The sequence below is a fragment of the Macaca mulatta genome, chromosome 3 (genome assembly GCF_049350105.2).
Source record: "Macaca mulatta isolate MMU2019108-1 chromosome 3, T2T-MMU8v2.0, whole genome shotgun sequence".
Lineage (NCBI taxonomy): Eukaryota > Metazoa > Chordata > Mammalia > Primates > Cercopithecidae > Macaca > Macaca mulatta.
The window spans coordinates 162,121,251-162,144,202 of NC_133408.1; the positions used below are offsets into that span (position 1 = coordinate 162,121,251).

At 38.3% G+C, this 22,952-nt stretch overlaps 1 protein-coding gene across 8 annotated transcripts in view; it reads right to left on the reverse strand.

Annotated features, from left to right (window-relative positions):
• The window catches only part of CADPS2 (calcium dependent secretion activator 2), a 572,739-nt gene that overhangs the window by 32,867 nt on the left and 516,920 nt on the right, over positions 1–22,952 (reverse strand). For all 8 annotated transcript variants that reach the window (XM_028846226.2, XM_015134824.3, XM_077997218.1 and 5 more), the window contains 2 exons: positions 9,352–9,435; positions 9,211–9,243 (listed from right to left, as the gene is read on the reverse strand). In XM_028846226.2, coding sequence (XP_028702059.1) covers positions 9,211–9,243; positions 9,352–9,435 — 117 coding nt within the window. The remainder of the gene's footprint in view (positions 1–9,210; positions 9,244–9,351; positions 9,436–22,952) is intronic.

Here is a 22,952-nt window from a genome sequence, read left to right on the forward strand (position 1 = left end):
TATTGGATGATAGTTTAAGATATTAGCCTGAACTACTCAAGGAGGCAGGTTAATTTTCAATTGAGATCTATGGGTTTACAATGCCTTCCCCATTTGGGACAAGTATCTTGCTATTTCTGATCTATGGTTAGATGACTAACATCCCAGAGTTTAGAGGAATAGCTGCTAATACGGTAGCACCAAGCGCAGAATGTGCTAATGTGTACACTACCTATGAGCTTTATACTATTATATTCATGAGTAGCAATCATAATGATGATGAAGGTTCTAAATCTCTCAGTTCACTAGCCTTTCCCTCATCTGTCTTCAGGTGTGTCAATTAGAAAATACTACATGATGACTTGAAGAAGTAAATGACGATGAAGGTTCTAAATCTCTCAGTTGAATGACGATGAAGGTTCTAAATCTCTCAGTTCACTAGCCTTTCCCTCATCTATCTTCAGGTGTGTCAATTAGAAAATACTACATGATGACTTGAAGAAGTAAAATTAAAATGCTGCATTATTTCATTGTTAGCTTTTAAAGTTTAGATGGACTGGGATGGATTTACTCAGCTCAATTTGGAACCATTCAGATTTTGGCTTAAGTGATGCCTCAGGGTGCTAGAATGCCAGTGTCCAGAGGCAGCTCATGGATTTACCTTACGTAAGAGAGAAAAGAGAGAAAAGCCAGACAGATAAAACCCAAAGGAATAAAGAAGCAAAACATTCATCTGGAAAGCACAACACATGACCTCCTCCACTCCTAGGCAAGTGAGGCTCTTAATCTGGTCCTGGTGTGCATCCCTCTCTCCAGGTGAATATGCCCCAGTGGGCAACAGCTCCACTCCCCGAGTTCTGTCTGGCTCTCATGCTGATGTAAAGCTCCGCGTATTCAGGTGGTGTTATTTAAGCAGTAAACAATATCAGAAGCAAAGAAGCAAAAGAAGGAAGAAGGAAAACACTAATGTCACTGAACTGATTATACCCTAAAAGCCACCAGTGATATACGCAAAGTGTGTACTATTCTAAAAAGGAACATAAATGAAAAAATAAAAAGCTAATATTGTTCACTCTGTGGAAGGCAACTAGTTTTTCTTTCGGTAACTGGTCATGTTCTTAATTAGCGAGCGGGAACTAGGGAGTAATGCATGGGAGCCAGAAGCACCATTCCAGGTAGAAACGAGAACAATGTATTGCAATAGTGCTTTACATTTACAAAGCATATTCATGTTAATGTGCTCATTGAATTCTGAATTCTCATAAGAACCTACTGAGGGAGGCAGCACAGGGATTATAGGTTGGTACAAAAGTGATTGTGTTTTTTGCCATTAAAATAATGGCAATACTTTTAAATACTATTATCCTCACTGCATGGGTGGGAAAATGGAAGCCCACAGATCAAACAGCTAGATAGGAGCAAGGTGGAAAATGAACTCAGATCCTCGACCCCATATCAAGTCTGTAAAGTTCAGAGGTGGGTAAGAACCACCTTTTGGGGATTTTGAAATGAGAAATCTTTGCCAATTATCATAAAGATGAGAGAATATTTGAGAGAATTCCTAATGAAGATAAGAGAAAGATTAGCCAACTCCTTCATCTTAGGACAGACTGCCAAGATCAGGCACCAGTATGATTAAGCCAATGAAGAGAGACAGTTTCTCCTTCCTTCCTCATTGTTTTGGTCTTTTCTTGGCCACAGTAATCTTTATCGTATCCTCCAAGTCTCTTCAGCTGTTTCACCTTAGTGTCTAGCATAGAGTTGGTATGCAGCGTGTGTGATAATGTTAAAAAGAGCATTTTAAATAGGATTTTTCACATCAACACACATCGTTATACCCCAAAATGTCCTGTAACTGGTCTGACAATAGAATAAAATTCCAGAATCAGAGTTGGAAAGAACCTTTATTGTCATCTTGTCCTATTTCCCACATAATGCAGAAATATTCAGTACCACACCTGGTGAATAGTGGTGCAGCTTTTCCTATGTCACCTTTGTACATAACTAGTTTTTTTTTAAGTTTTGTCTTACACTGATTTCAGTTCTGCTCCCACTCGTTTTTAGTCATTGTTCCTAGTCCTGTCTTCTTGACTGATACAGGCTTAGGCTGTTCCTTTTTCCAAACAGGAGCCCTTTACATATTGATCAGGGCTATCTTATCGCTTAGATTTTTTTCCCTCTTTCTAGGAACAGTCAGATTTCTTTTTTCTTTTTTTTCCTTCATAAGTCATTATTTCCAGATCCCCTTAAGTAGCCTGGCTGCTCTCTAAGTAAACTAAAAAGAAAATGTTGTCTTAAAAGAATACAGATGTGACTCGTTCACAATCATACAGATGCGATCAATACAGTATAAGTGAAATGATTATTTCCTAGAAGGTAGATACTAGATTTTATTGTAATCAATAATAATAATGTATGATAATAGCTAGCATTTGTTGCGCACGAATTCCATTCTAGGAACTGTGAAAAGTGTTTAACATATTCACAGTAAGCCTCTAAGAGGTGTAAGTACATCTCCATTTTACAGATGAAGAAACTGGTGCCTAAGGTCACACTGACCACAGATGAAGTGATGGAGCAAGAATTCAACTGCTAGCAGTTTGGTTCCTCAGTCTGTTAGTAACCCCTCTGTCACACAACCTCCATAGATCTATATACCTGATTTTTTCAAAAAGTAACTACTCCATATTATTGTCAAACCTGATCTTTTATACAACTTTTTAACATACCTTTACTATCAGCTACCTCTTACCTATAAGTTGTAGGTATCTTACCTATCTTATAGGTGAGCAAAACTTTTTTTTTTTTTGTTGGGGGGGGGGGTTAGTAAAATAATTTAAACCTGCAGAATTTTTGGTTTTGGCTTAGTATTTCAATCTGCAAAGATAATGTGAACATTTTCATCCTCATCCTGCATCTAATTTCTGTCAGATCTGAGGTCCCTTCTAAGTTACTGTTGAATAGGACAGACTCACCTCATCCAGGTCTTGCTCTTCCCTTCCTTGCCTTCCTTCCCTTTCTTCCTTCCCTTTCTCCCTCTTTCTTTCCTTTCTTTTTCTTTCTTTTCTTTTCTCTTTTTTTCTTCTTTCTCCTTCTTTCTTTTCCTTCCTTCCTTTCTCCCTCCCTCTCTCTTTTTCTTTCTCTTTTCTTTTCTCTCTCTCTCCTTCTTTCTTTTCTTTTCTTTTCTCTCTCTCTCTCTCTCTTTTTTTTCCCAAATGTCTGATGTATTTGCTAGCATGAACATTCCAAGGTTCTATGATAGGGCCATAAACTGTATAACTGCCACAGAACTTCTCCCCAAGATAGGGTTGTCTAGCCAAGAGCAATCTATAAAACTATGCTGAAGGACACAGCTCATCACTTAGATCAGAAAGATGTCAAGGAGAATCCTACCAACTTCTTTGCCGAGAGGCATGTGCCTGGAATTTATTTCTGTTCAGGACCACACTGAAGCATTTTTCTCCTATGCATAATTTTTTTCATTCTTAAAGTATCATGAGAAGTATACATTACAAAGATACAAAAGAATATGTTTATTATATTTAAATGATTTGATTTGGGTCATTTTCTGTTAACTCATACATCTTCAACTGTGCTATAATTATAAGGAATACCTGACAAATAAGTATGTTCTAGAGACATGAATTCCTCCTTTTCTGCATAGGAATGTCACTTAACTTCATTTGTAATTTTCACCTTACAGAATCAATTTATTTATTGCTTTAAAAACATTCCAGCCAGCCATGGTGGCTCATGCCTATAATCTCAGGACTTTGGGATGCCAAGGCAGGCAGATCACCTGAAGTCAGGAGTTTCAGACCAGCCTGCCCAACACTTGATGGGTGAAATCCCATCACTACTAAAAAATTCAAAAAAGTAGCCAGGCATGGTGGCACACGCCTGTTTTCCCAGCTACTTGGACGCTGAGGCACAAGAATCACTTGAACCCGGGAGGTGGAGGCTGCAGTAAGCCAAGATCAGGTCACTGCACTCCAGCCTGGGGAAGAGAGTGAGGCTGTGGAAAAAAAAAAATTCTGGTAAGTGATAGTATAAGAAGGTATTGCCTTCGTATCCAGAAAACTTTTTCCAGCTTTTTATCTTCTCATCATCTTCCAGGGGGAATTTTTGGGCTCTATTGTCTCATACAGAGAACTGGACAAGAACTCACAAGGTGACAGAATATTAAAGTCAAAAGAACTAATGCAGTTAGGTAGCTTATTCACTCATTTTATAGATGACTAGACTGGGGCCACTTGAGAAATGCCCAAGGTCACACAGTTTCAAGGGCACATAGCCACATACAATTAACGGTAAGCTATTATTAAGTCCTTGGTCAGTGCTCTTTTCTTTTAATAAACATTTTATTTTAGAAAAATTTCAGATTTACAGAAATACTGTGGAAATATTAAAGAGTTTCCATATAACTCATACCCAATTTCCCCTATTATTATCATCTTACATTAGTATGGTACGTTTGCTACAATTAATGAACATATATTGACACAATATTAACTGAAGTGTGAGCTTTTTTCAGTTTCCCTTCATTTTACCCAATATCCTTTTTCTCTTCCGTGATGTCATTCAGGATACCACGTTACATTTAGTAATTTAGGTCTCCTCGGACTCCTCTTGGTTGTGACACTTTCTCCTACTTTCCTTCTTTTTGATGACCTTGAAAATTCTGAGGAGTATTCTCAGATATTTTGTAGTGTATCACCTATTGAGATGTGTCTGATTTTCTTTCATGATTAGACTGTAGCTACAAGAGGAAGATCATAGAGGTAAAGTGCCATTTTGATCACATCCTATCAAGGGCTGATATTATCAGTATGATTTATCACTGCAGAGGTTGACCTTTGATCAACTGGCTGGGGTAATATTTCTCAACTTTCTCCATTGGAAATTTATTCTCCCCATCTTCCTTTGCATATTGTACACTTCGGAAGGAAGTGACTATGTACATCCCCCACTTAAGGAGTGGGGATATATGATCCACCTCCTTGAGAGGGAAGTATCTATATTAATTATTTGGAGTTCTTCTGCATGGGAGAGCTGTCTTTTCTCCCCAATTATGTACTTCAATATTTACTTGTATCTGTATGGACCAATGGATATTTATTTTATGCTTTGGATTATAATCCAATGTTACTTTACATATTTGCTTGCTCAAATTATTCTAGCTTAGGCCACTGGGAGCTCTTTCCATCATCTGTTGTGTCTCTTTGAAACACAGAGTTTCCAGTTTTGTGTTTTTTGTGAACATCTCCTTTCTGTCACTACAAGATGGTCCATGTTCATCTTGTATATTTTCCATCATCGGCCATTTCTTCAAGGAGCCCTGGTTCATTTCTTTAAAGATTAGAGAACAAGATTTGAGTGCTATGTGGGCTTGTTGCTACTGGGGCATCACTGTTTCTAGGCTCTCTGAGCTAACAGAGCAAGAAAATGTACGTGAGCACATTAACGCGTGCATATACATATATCTAAAAATACTGTTAAATGTAACCAGCTCTATCTGTACTAAGCTAAAGACAAATTCACACTGATATTTCCAACTCTACTCCATTACAGGATCATTCTAGTCCCCTTCCTTTGCTTGCCTCTAACCTCACTCCAACAGTGAGAAACCTGGCTCCTACCAACCACCATCCATTTACTTAATTGTTCAATTCCAATACACACATATAGTGGCTTCAAAACTGTTAAACTGTGGAGAAAAACTTTATCAACCAGAGTACAATGCTTATTTATAAGTTCCATTTTCCCTATTCTCACAGACTCCACTAATTTCCAAAGTTACTCAGATCAGCACTTTCCCCACTCTTCTTTCAGTGAGTTTATCTCATACATTCACAATAGAATTATTTTATTATAGTTTCCATTCCATCCTGGGATTCTATGATCACTTAGTTGACCTTTAAATAACTGAATATACTTAGGTTCACTCTTTTTGCTATAAAGTTTGGTTTTGACAAATGCACAGTGTCATGTACCTACCATTACAATATCATACAGAATAGTTGCTGTGTTCGAAAAAATCCCCTGTATTTGAGCAATTCAGCCCTCCCTGACCTTGAACTCATGGCATCCACTAATCTGTTTATAGTCTTTATAGTTTTGCCTTTTGTAGAATGTGATATAAATTGAATCATACAGTATGCAGGCTTTTCAATTTGGCTTCTTTTGGCAATATGCATTTAAGATTCATCCATATCTTCATGTGAGATGAGAGCTCTTTTATTTTTGCTGAATAGAATTACATTGTGTGGATGAACCAATGGCTATTTATCCATTCACCTATTATAGGACAATTTTGGTTGATTCCAGTTTGGGTGATTATAAATAAAGTTGCTATGAACATTTGTGCACAAGTTTTGGGGTAGATATATATTTCAAATCATTTGGACAAGTGCTGAGAACTGTGACTGGTGGGTTACATGTAAGATTATATTTAGCTTTAAAAGAAACTGGCAAACAGTTTTCCAAAGTAGCTGTAGCATTCCTACCAGCAATGAACGAGAGTTCCTGTTGCTCTCTTATCTTTGTTAACATTTTGCTGTTGTCAGTTTGCTTTTGGATTTTGGCCATTCTAACAAGTACATAGTGGTATCTTCTTTTAATCTGCATGTTCCTAATGGCAAATGATATTGAGCATTTTTTCATAAGCTTACTTGGTATCTGCATATCCTTTTTGTTGCAGTGCCTGTTTGTATCTTTTGCCTGTTTAAAAAGTTTGGTTGTTTGTTTTCATATTGTTGAGTATTAAGAGTTCTTACAACACTTTGGATACAAGTCCTTTATCAGATATGTGTTTTGCAAATATTTCTTCCCATTTGTGGCTTACATTTTCATTCTCTTAATAGTGAATAAGAGTACACTTATCAATTTTAAGTCCAATTTATCAATTTTTTTCCTTTCGTGGATTACGTGGTGTTGTATCTAAAAACTCATCACCAAATCCAAGGCCATATATAATTTATCTTATATTTTCTTCTTGAAGTTGTACAGTTCTGCACTGTATGTGTGTCTAGGTCTGTTTTCAGTTAATTTTTGTGAAAGGTGAGCCAGCGCTCTTTTTCTCATGAGACTCTCTTAAGAGACAGCTTCAGAGAGGCATACTTGCCGGAGTTTGAGTATAAAAAAGAACAACGGCCAACAAGACCTCATAGCTTTTAAAGCTAATATTCACAGGCATTAACAATAGAAGTGTAATGTCCATAACTGAGGAAGGAATTCATCACTTTGTAATCTGCCATGGTCAAACCACATCTATGGTATAGTATGTTCTGCTCCAGGGTGCAATTTGATTAAGTGGTGACACTGATAAGCTAGAATTCCTCTAGGGTAGTAATTGCCATGGTGAAGAGTCTGGACATGATTGCCACAGAAGTGTGCATAATAATATATCTGGTTCCCTATCTCTTTTGTCTTTAAGATTGTAAACCATTTGAGGGCAAGAATGTATATCTCATCATGTATGCCCAGGACCTAGCACTTAGTATGAGCTAAATAAATATTTAAGTAGTGGGTTTAGTGAATAAATTGGGAATGTTTAATCTAGAAAATAAGGATTCCTCAGACAACAGATGCCTATGAATAGCCACCACACCTTCTGGGAAGAGGAGGCATGAAAATTGTCATTAAATATGCAAAGAACTATCATGCAGAAGAGAGATTAGAATGAGGATTAATGGGTAAAATGCACCAAGACAATTTCAACTCACAATACTTAAGAGTAGGCTGCCATATGGTCATCCTGTAACCACTGAAAAAACTAAACAGTGCCCAAGTGAATCTTTGTAAGGGATATTAGAGGAGGGGTTACTTGCACTGAGAAGGGAAGTAAATGAACCATGTTCTGTCTCCTTCAACTCTGAAATTCTATGGAGAGAATAAACTAGTAGAGGGCCAATTAAAAACCTCAAAATCTCTAAGAACATGAATAATTTTGATGACACAGTCCATTTGTAATTCAAAATCAACCAAAAACTATATTGTAACATGTGTGTTAGGAAGTCCAATGTGATATATACAAGATTATATGTTTCTTACTTTTTAAGATATCAAATATAAAATCTCCCCCTAATTCTCCCTTTCATGCTGCTGCTTTGTGGGGCTCTACACATGTGATTTTTTTCTACTTATGGTCCAGCACTGATTCCTTGATTCCAGGTACAAGAAGAGGAGGGTGTGAAGACTTCTTTGGGAAACATTTGTAAAATAAAAAGTCTGGTTCCAAAGAAACCCAATGCAAAGGTAGAAAAGTCCAGGGCCTTCTCATTTAAAATACTCATTTATAACTACAGCAGCAATAGAACTGGAGATAAAATGTGGTTGTGTAACCTAAAAATAAGAGCTATCTACAACTGATACATAAAGCTTGCCAGTACTCAAAACTGCTACCATTTCTAATGGCAATGTAGAGGTATAATGTTCTTCAAATACAAAGAGCGAATTTGTATTCCATCTAGTCTTAAATCGTAATTTATTTTTCATTGTGCTCTAATTCTAATTCTTTGAAAATTGACATACGTGCCAAAATAAATGATTAAACAGAACACCTTAGGCCTTGATCATATATGTGATAATAGAATTTAAATTAAAAACTAATTCGGAATGATGATCAGCTTAAAAATGCTGCACAACTTGTTGGTTATGTTTACCATGTGAATATTCTCATTGTAGCTAAGTCAGCTTCATGATTTCTGCTCATGGAATCTTAATTTTGGAACAACTTATGAGTTATTTCCCAAGAATTCTATGAAAAACCAAATGTTAAAATAAGTGACTATTGATTTATATAACACTTTTTCTTTATATATTTATATAACACTAATTATTTAGCCTGTTCATCTTCATCATTATTTTACCTTCTATAAGAAACCTGTCAGAGCTTCCATGTAAAGGGGAGGAAAAGCGAGCAGTTTTTCTATACATAGTGTGAGGCATTCTCTACCCCCTCCTAGAGTGCTAAAACTTCCCTTTGCAACTCAGGTGATATGTTCTTATAATGAATTGGCCTCCTTAAGAGTTTCTGAGTTACAACAGAAAACGTCAACGAAATAACCTTGTCACGCCTTGTTATGAAGGTTAGCGCTTGCTTAAGGAAAATAAACTACTCCCTAAGGGAATGGCACTGGTTTAAATATTTGAAATAAACCCATGATAAACTATAATTTCTTTTTTTAAGAAGTACATATAGTTTTAAAAAGCAGATACAAAAATACTTACTGGAACATCAACATACTTTGCAGCTGCTTTCACCTTAAGTGGGAAAGAAAGAGATAATTATGAGAATTATTTTTTAACTGCCATATAAGCACTACGACAACAGTTAAAAGACCACAGAAGAGAACTCATTCAAATACTTACAGTGAATGACAGAATGGATGAAAAGAAAGTGCCTTCATCATACCTTGACAGCTTAGACAACACACCTTCCAACACTGAAACAAACTATAATACAGTTATAGTGAGTATTTAGAATGTTACTGTGCATACAAACTAATAGCAGGGCAAACAATTCCTGAACCAATTTCTTCCATGGCACAAAAATTCACAATGAATAAACTGACAGCTGAGGTCAGACTGACTTGTGATGTTTACGCTTTCATTCTGAACATGAACTCTACTGTCCTTTCATTTCCCATGGCTGGAAATAATGCACTTTTTTTTTTTTTTTTTTTTTGAGATGGAAGCTTGCTCTGTCACCCAGGCTGGAGTGCAGTGGTGTGATCTTGGCTCACTGCAACCTCCACCTACCGAGTTCAAGCTATTCTCCTGCCTCAGCCTCCCGAGTAGCTGGGACTACAGGCGCCCACCACCATGCCTGGCTAATTTTTCTATTTTTAGTAGAGACAGGGTTTTGCCATATTGGCCAGGCTGGTCTTGAACTCCTGACCTTGTGATCCACCTGCCTTAGCCTCCCAAAGTACTGGGATCACAGGTGTGAGCCACCGTGCCTCGCCAATATACACAATTTTTTTAAAAATGAAAAATAATGTGTCATAGGAATCTAGTCACTATACATATGAGATCACTAAAGCCATTCATAAATAATCTTAGGTCCATGAGATTTTTCCTTAAAACATTTTGCAATTTCAATGTGGATGTTAAGAAACAATGGCAGGCAAGCTTAATCAGATTCCTTTCTATCGTATATGACTGGTTATCCTTCAACTTTTTCTACATCTACACAAGAGGCTGAATATAAAAGAACAGATACTGGGCCAGGTAGGGTGGCTCATGCCTGTAATTCCAGCACTTTGGGAGGCTGAGGTGGGCGGATCACCTGAGGTCAGGAATTCAAGACCAGCCTGACCAACATGGAGAAATCCTGTCTCTACTAAAAGTACAAAATTAGCAGGGCATGGTGGCTTATGCCTGTAATCCCAGCTACTTGGGAGGCTGAGGCAGGAGAATCGCTTGAACCTGGGAGGTGGAGGTTGCGGTGAGCTGAGATCGTGCCAAACAAACAAACAAACAAACAAAAAAAAACCCCAAACAAAAACGAACAGATAATGAAAGGCAGGTGTCGTAACATGTGAGCTCTTATAACTATGACACAATGGTTGACATGAGTTAACAACCATTTACCAGGCAGATCTAATTGGCACGTATAAGGATCATCCCTGCTTCCCAAGCTTACGTAGCAGTTATGGAGAGAAAACAGATACACAATGCAGAGTACAATGGAAAAGAGCGCTAGACTCAGAATGTATATCCCAATTCCATCACTCAGTAGAATGCAGACTCAGTTTGACCACCTTACTTCTCAGGCTTCCACCATCAGTTAAATGGAGTAGCATGAGGGGGAGGATGTGGAATTCAAATTAGTCTCAAAAGTGGTTTACATTTCTAAAAAAAATATATTTCTATGAAATGAAAATAAACACATATACTATAATATAGTAAAAATGTGAAGCATTTTACTTTATTTGGCATGAAGATTGACGAATAAGAGATCTTAATAAGGACACACTGCCCTACATCTCCTTAGAACTAAAATAATACGCACTATTGACAAATTATAGATTCCCAAAGGGAAAATACTGACAAGGTTTTTTAAATACGAAAAGGGAAATTAACGAAGGCTGGGCTTTGTTCACATAGCAGCTTCTTCAACAAAGTGATAATAGTTCTAGGGACACAGCTTATTGGTCTCTGGTGACCAGAGAACTCGCTGTGAGTGCACAGGAGATAATATTTTCTTTATGGCTGATCAATTACTGCAAAATAGTTTATGCAAAAGAAACAAAAACTTCCCTGTAGGTTTCTCGATCACATCATTTGCGACATGATGTAAGAACACAGAAACAAAATCATGCAGACTGACTGTGAACTATAAGTGCATTTTTAAAGAATGAGAATAATGTATGCCTGGGTAGCTATCCTAAAGGATACCTAGGGAAAAATAAATCCACCCACAAAATTGCAAATTGCTCACACGTAGAAGTCCATTTAGCACTTTCTTCCTGACTGTTAGGATTTCTTACCAATCATGACTGGTTAACTCGACTTGATATGGTTTGCAAGGACCCAGAAGATGAATACTCAAGGGTTATGTCAGATCAGGGAAAGGGAATTCCAAACTTAATGGCTCTCTGAGGAAAATGCCTCATCTCTTGTAACTCAAATCTTGGAGCAAGTGTGTACTGGGTGATCTCATTTGCCACGAGGACAGCGGCAATTGCTATGGTTACTAGACAGCTTGAACCATGGAGGCTCTCGCCCAACACCTGGTTCTTGGTGCCTGCTAGTGAGTCTGTGCATACACACGTGTGTGTTGCTGAGGGACAAAGCAAGATAGAGGCAGGAAGCCTGTCGATGAATTTACATCTTGGCTCAAGTTGCAGCTCTGCCACTGTCTGGCTATGAGATAAATGTCAAGTCATTTTGCTTCTCTCTCTTCATTGTACTTCTCAGTAAAGTGGGGAAAAGGACAGCTATCCCGCCCACCTTACAAGAATGGTCTGAAGATCAGTGGAGGTAATTTACCTGAAAGAACTGTGAAAATAACCAAACACTAAAAAAAGTAAAGAATTAATATTATCCACATGATTAGCAAAATCACTATCTGTGTCTAAAAACCTGAATACATTAAGTCACAAGTTAATGGGGGCTGCCTTAGGATTACTTAGTGATAAAGAGGAATGAGTTTGCTACTTAAGCTAATGGGTCTAATTTAATTAAATCTATGGGGCTTCTATGGGGGTAGAATAAAGCTGAGGCTATAAGTTGGAAAACCACTGGGATTCTGCCTGTTTCAAGGATATTTGGCAGATGGCAGAAAGAGGAAGGCTTTAAACACAGGTGGTCTTGCTCCAAAGCCCATGCTCTTTACCCATCATGCTACAGAATTATAAGAATTAAATGATATGCTGAATGCAACATGCCCTGCATATAAGTATGCAAGAGTTCAGGTGTGGTGGTTCACACTTGTAATCCCAGCACTTTGGGAGGCCAAGGCAGGAGGATTGCTTGAGTCTCAGTGTTCAAGACCAGCCCGGACAACATAGCAAGATCCTGTCTCTACTAAAAAAAAAAAAAAAAAATTGGCTGGGCATGGTAGCATGTGCCTGTAGCTTCTCAGGAAGCTGAGGTGGGAGGATTGCTTGTGCCCAGGAGTTTCAGGGTGCACTGAACAATGACTGTACCACTGCACTCCAGCCTGGATGGCAAAGGAAGACCCTGTCTCAAGTTAAAAAAAAAAACAAAAAAACAAAAAAAGAGCTTGGCTAGGTGCGGTGGCTCACGCCTGTAATCCCAGCATTTTTGGGAGGCTGAGGTGGGTGGATCATGAGGTAGAAGATTGAGACCATTCTGGCTAACACAGTGAAACCCCGTCTCTACCAAAAATACAAAAAAATTAGCCAGGTGTGGTGGCGGGAGCCTGTAATCCCAGATACTTGGGAGGCTGATGCAGGAGAATGGCGTGAACCTGGGAGGCAGAGCTTGCAGTGAGCGAGATCATGCCACTGCACTCCAGGCTGGGCAACAGAGTGAGATTCCATCTCAAAAAAAAAAAAAAAAAAAAAAAAAAAAAAGGCAGAGTAAGCGTCATTTTGTTATGATTATTAATGAGTACCTCGGATAAGAAATACAAAAACACAACAGTCTTAGACCTTTTCCTTCGGGAAATACAAACTAGTGGGAGAGACAGACATGAACATAACTGCACATGACACAAGGCAGAAGTGTTATGGGCAGTGTAGACGGTAAGCAGTATAGCTGGAACCAGAAGAGGGAAGAATGTCTTTGACTACAGTATATGGGGTCAGCTTCATTTACAAGGTGGCACAGGAGCTGAGTTGAAGGATAGCAGAGATGGAGTGGCTAAAAAGACTCTCTGGCAAGGTTGCTGGCAAATGAATTTAGGGCAGAAGTTTCTCCATTGTGGCATCTGGCAGCCTATCTGGCTCGTCTTCTTCAGAGCATGGCACAGCATTGGCTGATACACAAGTTAGTCCTAGGTGTCAACCTGTGGTCTGTTGCACTCATGCCTTAGAATTCTTTGTCTCCATTTCAAAAGTAGTGGAGAGTCTTTCCTTGGGTTCCTCCCAATCCCTAAAGGCCCCTGGGGAGGCTCAGTACAGCAGGGAATCTAAGTGCTTACATGGCAGTGAGCAGCGACAGCACCTCTGGGATTAACCAGCTGAGCTGTACAGTTCCTATAGGAAGGTTTTCTTTGTGAGATTTTTGTTGAGGCACACCTAGTAGAAGAGCTACCTTAAAAATCAAACTCTATTATAAATCTCAAGATTGACTAGTAATGATATACCTTCCACCTGGTTTTTAATTGCATAAAACAGCAAGATTCCAAAGAAACCCAGTTAAATGCTGGGTTTAGTTGCTGCATCTTTAACTGCTTCCTGTGAACTTTCTCTGTACAGCTCAGGGAGTATATAAACACTTATGAGTTTGCCTTGTGCTCTCTGTTCTCCTGAGGATGTCGGGTTGGAATGAAACGCTATAATCTCTTTGTTTCCCTGCTCTTTATTACTGATGCCATTAACTGGGTTTGTTTGAAAAATATTTAACACCTAAATCTGTCTGCATAATTACTAACTTTGTCTCATGAAGCCCTTGGAAGCGACTGGTAGAGGAAACATGAAGTGTGCTTCAAGGCATGTGCATTTACATTTCTTGTTGATTTTGACAGCATATAAGATTCATATGGAAGGTAGAACCATAAATTCTAAGTGACAGGGAGGATTCCAGCTAGGGTTCAACACACAGAGTTCTTGCATTTTTAGCTGTGACACTTCATGAAATAAGCAAGGAATATCTGCATCATTTACACTGTATGTTATAAAATCTTCCACAGAAAACACAACCATCCCTAGTATGACTGATAATGAAAAACTAAGTGTTTTGTGTGGGGAAGGATGGGACAAGGGGTATCTATTAGCTGTTTTGTTTTTGTGTGTTAAGATCAGGACTAACTAGTATTGTTAAAAATATGTACATGTACCCCCTGAATCTATTTAAAAAACTTTTCAAAATTAAAAAAACATGTTTCAATAACATATTCTAAAAAAATGTGAACATAGAACCAGAATATCATGAACTAGGAGAAAATAGGTTGTTTTCCCTAAATCAGAATGTTAATATATAATATAATAATATGAGGCCAGGCACGGTGACTCACACCTGTAATCCCAGCACTTTGGGAGGCCAAAGCGGGTGAATCACGAGGTCAGGCGTTCGAGACCAGCCTGGCCAACATAGTGAAACCCTATATAATATAATATATATAATATATATACACATAAATATATATATTATATATACATATATATTTTTTATATATATATAAATAACATGATACAATTATCTCTTTCCCATCCTCTTTCTGTGAATCCAGCTGTGAAACTCCTTATTTGAAGCTTTGTTCCAACTGACTCCTAAAAGGTCTTACCGGATCCTGCACATCTATAGGAAGGAGGGAGAGTGTTTGACAGCATGCATTTATTCATAACATACCTTGTTCTGAAAGTATCTAGGACAACTTCTAAAATAACACACCTAGACCAGATGTTGGTGAATTCACCACACTGTTTTCTCTCACTGTTCCTTTTCACTGTTACCCCACAAATAAAGTGAATTATTTTACTTTGCGTCTCTCTCTGCTAAAGGCTCCTAAAATTGTATGCTATTCCTTTTGGGCACATACTTGGATTTGAACAGGTGCCTTCTGAATATATGGCCTTGATCCAAACAAGTAAATTGAGTAAATTTAATGAAATTAATTTCAGCAGGCTAAATTAACAAGAAATTTTAATTACATAATGTAGGCAGTCAGATCAGATTTATCTTCTATCTATCCTATTCTTAAGAGAAATCCAGGAGAAACTATTCTAAGTTACCAGAAACAGAGAGAGAGAGAGAGAGACAGAGAGAGACAGAGACAGAGAGAATGTATATACACCTGTATATCTGTATCAATATAGTTGGGGGAAAAGTATATATTCTTTCCTAAATCCTTTTGTGTTTTTTTTTACAATAATTGAGAATCTAGGAAGTTGGACATTATAGAAATTATCTTTCAATTCATACCCAGAATTGACTGAGGGCCCTGTTCAGGAGTGCTTTCTGAGAGTTGTCATTTTTTCACTCTTGGCTCTGTTAATCATATTCTTATTCTAAGCCTTCCCCTAGTTTTTCTTTGGCTTTTTTCTTTTTTCTTTTTTTTTTTTTTTGAGACAGTCTCACTTTGTCACCCAGGCTGGAGTGCAACGGCGTGATCTCAGTTCACTGCAACTTCTGCCTCCTGGGTTCAAGTGATTCGCATGCCTCAGCTTCCCGAGTAGCTAGGAATATTGGTACATGCCACCATGCCCAGCATTTTTTTTTTTTGGCTTAAAACAACAAATATTTATTATGGTATAGTTCTGTAGTTCAGAAGTCCAATAAATGCTTCACTGGGCTAAAATTAAAGTGTCAACAGGGTTGAATTCCTTTTTGAAGGCTTTAGGGGAGAATTTGTTTTCTTGACTTTTCTAGCTTCTTGCCTGCATTTCATGGTTCATAGTGTCTGTCCTCCATCTTCAAAGCTGGCAACATAGCATCTCTCTAATCCCACTTTTGCCATCTCATCTTTTTCTCTGATTCTTTTCTTTTGCCACCTCCTTCCCCTTTTAAAGACCTTGTGATTACATTGGGCCCACCTGAATAACTGAGTTATCTCATAGGGTTTTCCCATGTTGCAGGCTGGTCTCAAACTCCTGACCTCAAGTGATCTGCACACTTCGGCCTCCCAAAGTGCTGGGATTACAGGCGTGAGCCACTGCACCCAGCCTTGGCATTTTCATTGCTATATACAATGTATCACATTTTCATCTACCTGACTCAGAGTTGCCCCACCCGGTTACTCTAGCTGGACTCTACAAGCTGGTCTCACAGAATGTTTGCATGGAGGGACCCACAGGCTGGCTGGTACAACCAAGATATAAAAGGGACACAAGAAGACGAAGGTGAAGCCACTCTTTCCCTCCTTGGTCTGGCTAAGTTCTGCATGGTGTTGTGGAGAGATCATAGGCGTAGGGACCTCAGGGCCAAATCCTGGCTCTGCTGACATCTATTGAGTGATCTTGGGCCTCTGTTTCGTCATCTGTGAACAGGGAGGCTGGACTGATGACTAGTCCTGCCTTGAAAGATGAGGCCATCCAGGTAGGGCCCCAGGCCTCCTTTCCCTTCTTAATCAGACTGACATCAACGCTTTATTTGATTGGTGTTATCTTTTGCAGTGCTAATATATATTTGAGACATTAATATATTTTATAAACATTTTTAAAGCATATAAAAGTCTCTCTTACAAACTATAAAAATGTTTGAAATGTCCCTAGTAGATGACCTCAGGACTCTTTCAAGTCCAGCATTCTGTGTGCTATGAGTTTCTAGAGCCTGGAGACACCAGATGCAGGCCACCAGCAGGCTCTATGCAGATATGTGCATAGGACTTTTGTTCTAGATTGAGAAAAGGCTGTCAGTTTTTTAAAAATCCAATAACCCCACTTTTTCTGATGAGGCAAATGAGTCATGTGAGGAGACTCAGCTGGTAACATTAGAAAATGGAGCTAGAATCCAGCTTTTCTGATGATGCCACACTTCGGTTGGTTTGATTTTAATATAAAGTAGCAATAAATATGACATTTCTTACGCTCTTTCCTTGGTAAGATTTAATACTCCTATTTTTTTCCCATGGTAAAAGTTATTGAAGTCTTTTTCTGGCTTTTTCCTTTTCTTTTAAGGTTACTTCCCCTCTTTTCCATAGGTGTTCCAGTTACAGCACCTTGGCCTGAGAACAGTGGCTGCTGATATAGTACTGTTTTCAATTGTTGAAAGCTTATAATCACATCAATATTTTGACCCCATATCCCTCCTCTGAGCTCCACACCCAAATAGTTAATGTCTTCCTTGACGTCTCCTCCCTCAGGTGTCTCAAAGGCAGCTCAATCTCGACATGTCCAATGCTGACATCATGGTCTTTCTCTCCAAATCTGTTTCTCTTCCAGGACAGCCCACATCCGGGAACGATACTAACATTGAGGCCATAAACCTAAGAGTACTCCTTACTATTTCCCTTTTCATTGTACATCTTAAATGTCTTTGGATTAGTTCACCAGAGACCAAGTAACAGCTTCTAGACTATCCCCTCTCCAATCTGTTTGCTACAGGCAGTCAGATGAATCTTCTTATAATGCAAATCTGATTAATTCCCTACCCACACTCTCCAACCTTTCAGTGACTTCCCATTGCTCTTGGGATAAAGACTTTAAGCTCCTTAGTACTTCCTGCAAGCTTCTGCTCACTTCTGTAGCCTTGTCTTGCTTGAGGTCCTGGTTTCTGCAGTTTCTCCTACTTAAATGGTCCTTTCATCTCCTCCTGGTTAACTATTTCATTCTTAGGAATTGTGCTCAAGCTCACTTGCTTGGGAAAATCTTTCCTTTCTTCCCTGACTAAATGAGTCACTGTCACAGATAATCCTACATGACACATTTGTATGGGTTGCATTTTATGTTTGTTAGTGTGTCTTCTCCAAGGGTTAGCAGACTCCCTGAGGGCAGGGACCTTGTTGTTTTGCTGAGCACTGTATCCCTGGCATTGAGCATACTTTCTGGCACAGAGCTGCATCTTGAAACTCTACATTGCCTCATGGCTGCGAATTTAATCCTTTTTAAAAAATGAATGTTGCCCTTTTTCATTAGGGGCAGAGTCACAGTATATAGTTTTATGCAAAGGACTTTATTTTATTTTTTAGATTAGAGACAAGAACTAGAGTATTGATGTCAGAGCACATTTCTTTAGCATTTTCCAGATTTACTTTCACCTTTTCTTAATGCCACTTATTCAGGAAACACTCATTGGATTATATGACAAGCAGTGTACAAAGAATAATACATTAAAGAGGACCCAGAGACACACACATAACCATGAAGAAATGGCACAGAAAGTGGACACAGAGGGCACTGGATGAGGAGAGGGCTAAATTTGCTTAGGAAGGTAAGATGTCTTCTAGAAAGGACAGCAAACCAAGACTTTTCTAGTTGAATTACAAGAATAAAGCAAAAAAGGGCTCTTCAAATAGGCGGCAGAATTTGAAAAGGCACAGGCGTCTGAAAAACTGTGAAAACAGTAGAACTTTGGAACAACTAGAGTTTAAGATGTGGGGGAGAGTGTTATAGGGACAAGAGCAATTATACTGTGAAGGGACTTGTAGGTGATGCTAAAAAGTTTTTCTTGTGGGTCAACCTTTCACAAACAATATTCTAAGGAATATTAATTCCTGCAAGATATTATTAGGAATTCTGGGATAAAGGGCCCCAGGACAGGTTAAGTGTAGGAACACTGCACTCTCAAACAGTGCATCACCCTGAACTACAAGGAATACAATGTACCCCAAATGGGTTAGCAACCTCATCTCATGGGACATCAACAAAATTCAAGTACAAGGTGCGCTGAGACACAATTTAGGAAATGATGGCACAGGGAATAAGGAATGCCTACAACATATAAAGCATTGGCAAGAAATGGTCAAATCTGTATTTTGGAAAGATACTCTGGCTTCAGGGCTATATTAGTCTGTTCACACACTGCTATGAAGAAACACCTGAGACTCGGTAATTTACAAAGGCAAGAGGTTTAATTGACTCATAGTTCTGCATTGCTGGGGAGGCCTCAGGAAACTTACAATCATGGTGGAAGACAAAGGAAAAGCAGGCATCTTCTTCACAGGGCAGCAGGATGGAGTGAGTGCAAGCAGGGGAGATGCCAGACGCTTATAAAACCATAAGATCTTGTGAGACTCACTCACTATCATGAGAAAAGCATGGGGGAAACCACCTCCATGATTCAATTACCTCCACCTGCTCCCACCTTTGACACATAGGGATTATAGGGATTATAATTCAAGGTGAGATTTTGGGTGGGAACACAGCCAAACCATATCAAGGTTGAAGTGGGGAACCATGGTGGAGATCAGTGAGGCAAGAATTTAAGTGGGGAAATGATGAGGGCCTGGAAGACTATAGTAGTGCCAGTGAGAATGGAATGAGGCAGAAAAGGGAGTGTTTAGGAGATTGACTCAAGGCCCTGATATCCTCTTGCATGACGTGCTTGAGCAGATTCTATAAAGACAGGGACCCTAGGATGACGAGATTTTGCAATGAGGTGATTGGTACCGCCAATGGAGACAGCAAATGCAAAACGAGAGGCACCTGGGGTGGGGTGGAGGTGATGTGGTATTTTTAGACATTGACCTTGTAGAGATGTACAGAAAGCAACTGGAAATACAGGGTTTTAGGTGATAAAAAAATGAGAGGAACAATAATAACAATATCAACTAATACTTACAATGTGTTGGCCACTGTTCTAAGACTCTATCTGTATTAACTTACTTACTATTCACTAACACTCATAAATGCTACTATCATATTACTCCTACTTTATAGAAGAGGAAACTGAGCCATAAAAAGCTTGTTTAAGTAACTTGACTAAGATTAGACAGTTAGTGGAGGAGTTGAAATTTGAACCCAGGTCTGAAGTTGGGCTTTTAATGGCGATTCTGCACTGCCTTTCACATACAGAGTTGGGAATCACAAGCACAGAGTTAAAGCTGGAAGTGTAAAAGTCACAGAAATTTGTAGAAAAAAATTCAATAGAGGACCAACGATAGTGGCCCAAGAAGAAACAGCACTTAGTTGCCAGTGAAGAGAGAAGGGCGCAGAGAGGGAAGGCCAAGACCTTTTCTAGGCACATAAAATGTGTATATAGTAGGGAGGGGCACATACTGTTGAGTACTGTATGTGATTGAGAACCTGGGCTCGTTCTCAGGTTACTTGTGAAAACATGCGAGGTAAGAAGAGGATATAAAGGTGGCCTTGAAGAGGAGAGGTAAAAAGAAGAAAGTGCAGTTTATTATTTATCCAGATGTAGCAAATGCTTTTATCAATATGCACAGAACAATTAAAATATGGGAAAAAATATTTGGGATATGAGAAATTCAGTGTTATTTTCATCTACTTTATGTTAGTTATTATGATATAAAAATGTCCATGACATGACTCTTAGAATTTGACAGTGTAGTAACAGTTAATGTAGAAACCACATGTTTTAATTTTTAAGGGCTGGTTGCTCTTTACAGATTTCCCAGAGATGTAGAATCAGTTAAGTGCATTGGATTAAGGATCTGAAGCTCAGAGGTTTGAATCCTGATTCTCACTAATTAATTAGGTGTTTGACGTGCATCAGTTTAATAAAGTACTTTGAGAATTATGTTCCTATCAGTGACTGAGGATAAGATTGCCTATTTCATTAGGGGCAGAGTCACAGTATATAATTTTATGCAAAGTACTCTATTTTATGTTCATTTCATAGGTTTTGTAAGGCTTAAATAAAGTCACATATGTATAGTTACAGTGACTGTTTCATAGTAGGTACTTTAAAACTCTTTTTAAAAAGTCATTTCTTCCTTGGTAAAAACAAGTGTGAATAAACTATCTTATAGGCTATTTTTTTAAAATATCCTGAAGTTTAAAGGTTTACATGCCAGTCTGGATGAAGATTTACCAGAGCAGTGTTTCTCAAGGTCTAACTCATGGTTCCCTATTGTAAAATAACCATGGTGGCTGGTTAAACATGCGCGTTCCTTCCCCTCTTCCCAAACGTAAGACTCAGCATCATTGGAGACTGGGGTATGGAAATCTACATTTTAACAGCTCTCAGGTAATTTTTTTGTGTATGTGTGCTAACATTTAAGAATCACTGCCTTATGTTTTAGTTTTTCTTAATGAAATAAAACCACAGTCTACCCTGCCTGTGGACCCTGGCATCACGCCTGCGCACAGGCCCTAACAGCTGGCCCACACAAAATTTCTAGCTGGGGTGAGTGATGAAGGGCTTTTCCTGCTGAAGTCCATCTGTAAATAGGGGAAGTGGTCACTGTTTCTCTAAAGGCGCAGATACCAGTGTAAGGCTACAGGGATCATGAAGAATCAGGGAAACATGACACCATCGAAAGAATAAAAGAAAGCTGACCGATAACAAATGAGACTGAATGTGTATGCAAAAACCTCCCGACAAAGAAATGGCTTCGAAAGTGAATTCTACCAAATATTTGAAGAAGTGAATTCCACCAAACATTTAAAGAAGAATTAATGCCAATTCTCTTTAAACTCTACAAAAAAAAAAAAAAAAGAAGAGGGAACACTTCCAAACTTATTCTATGAGGCAAGCGTCACCCTGATACCAAAGCCAGACAAAAGATACTGCCAGAAAAGAAAACTACAAGCCCAGATAAACATGGACACCAAAATCTTCAACAAAATGCTAGGAAACTGAATTCAACAGCACATTAAAAAATCATACAGCATCACCAAGTGAGATTGATCCCTGGGATCCAGTGATGTTTGAATATAAGCAATTCAATTGTTATGATACACCACATTAATAGAATGGAGGATAAAAACCACAAGATCATCTCCATAGATGCAGAAAAACACTTGACAAAACTAAGTAATATTTCATGATAAAAATATTCAAAATATTAGGAATAGAATGAAATTATCTCAACATAATAAAGGCTACATATGAAAAGCTCACAGTTGACATCATATTCAATGGTGAAAAACTAAGAGTTTTTTTCTAAGATACAGCACAAGGCAAGGATGCCCACTCTTGCCACTTCTATTCAACATAGTACTAGAAGTCCTAGCCAAAGTAAGTAGACAAAAATATAAAATAGAATAAATAAGTAAAAAAGAAAAAGAAAAGAAACATAAGGCATGCAAACCAGGAAAGAACATGTAAAATTATCTCTGTTTGCAGATTACATGATCTTAATATGTAGAAAACCCTAACGACTCTACAAAAAAGAACTATTAGAATAAATAAATTCAGAAAAGTTGCAGAAAAAAAATCAACAAACTATCACAAGATCAGAAAACCAAACACCGCATGTTCTCATTCGTAAATGGGAGTTGAACAATGAGAACACATAGACACAGGAGGGGAACATCATGCACCGGGGCCTGTTGGGGACTGAGGAATAGGGGAGGGATAACATTAGGAGAAATATCTAATGTAGATGACAGGTTGATGGGTGCAACAAACCACCATGGCAGGTGTATACCTATGTAACAAAACTGCACATTCTGCACATGTATCCCAGAACTTAAAGTATAATAAAAAAAAGTCATTTGTATATCTGCATACTAACAATGAACTATTTGGAAAGGAGGTTAAGAAAACAATCTCATCTACAATAGCATCAAAAATAACGCAGTACTTAGAAATATACTTAACCAAGAAGGCAAAAAACTTGTACACTGAAAAGTATAAAACACTGAAGAAATTAAAGCAAATAACAAATAAACAAAAAAAAATCCCATGTTCTTGAATTAGAATAATTATTATAGTCAAAATGTCCATACTACTTAAAGTGATCTACACATTAATGCAATCTCTATCAAAAT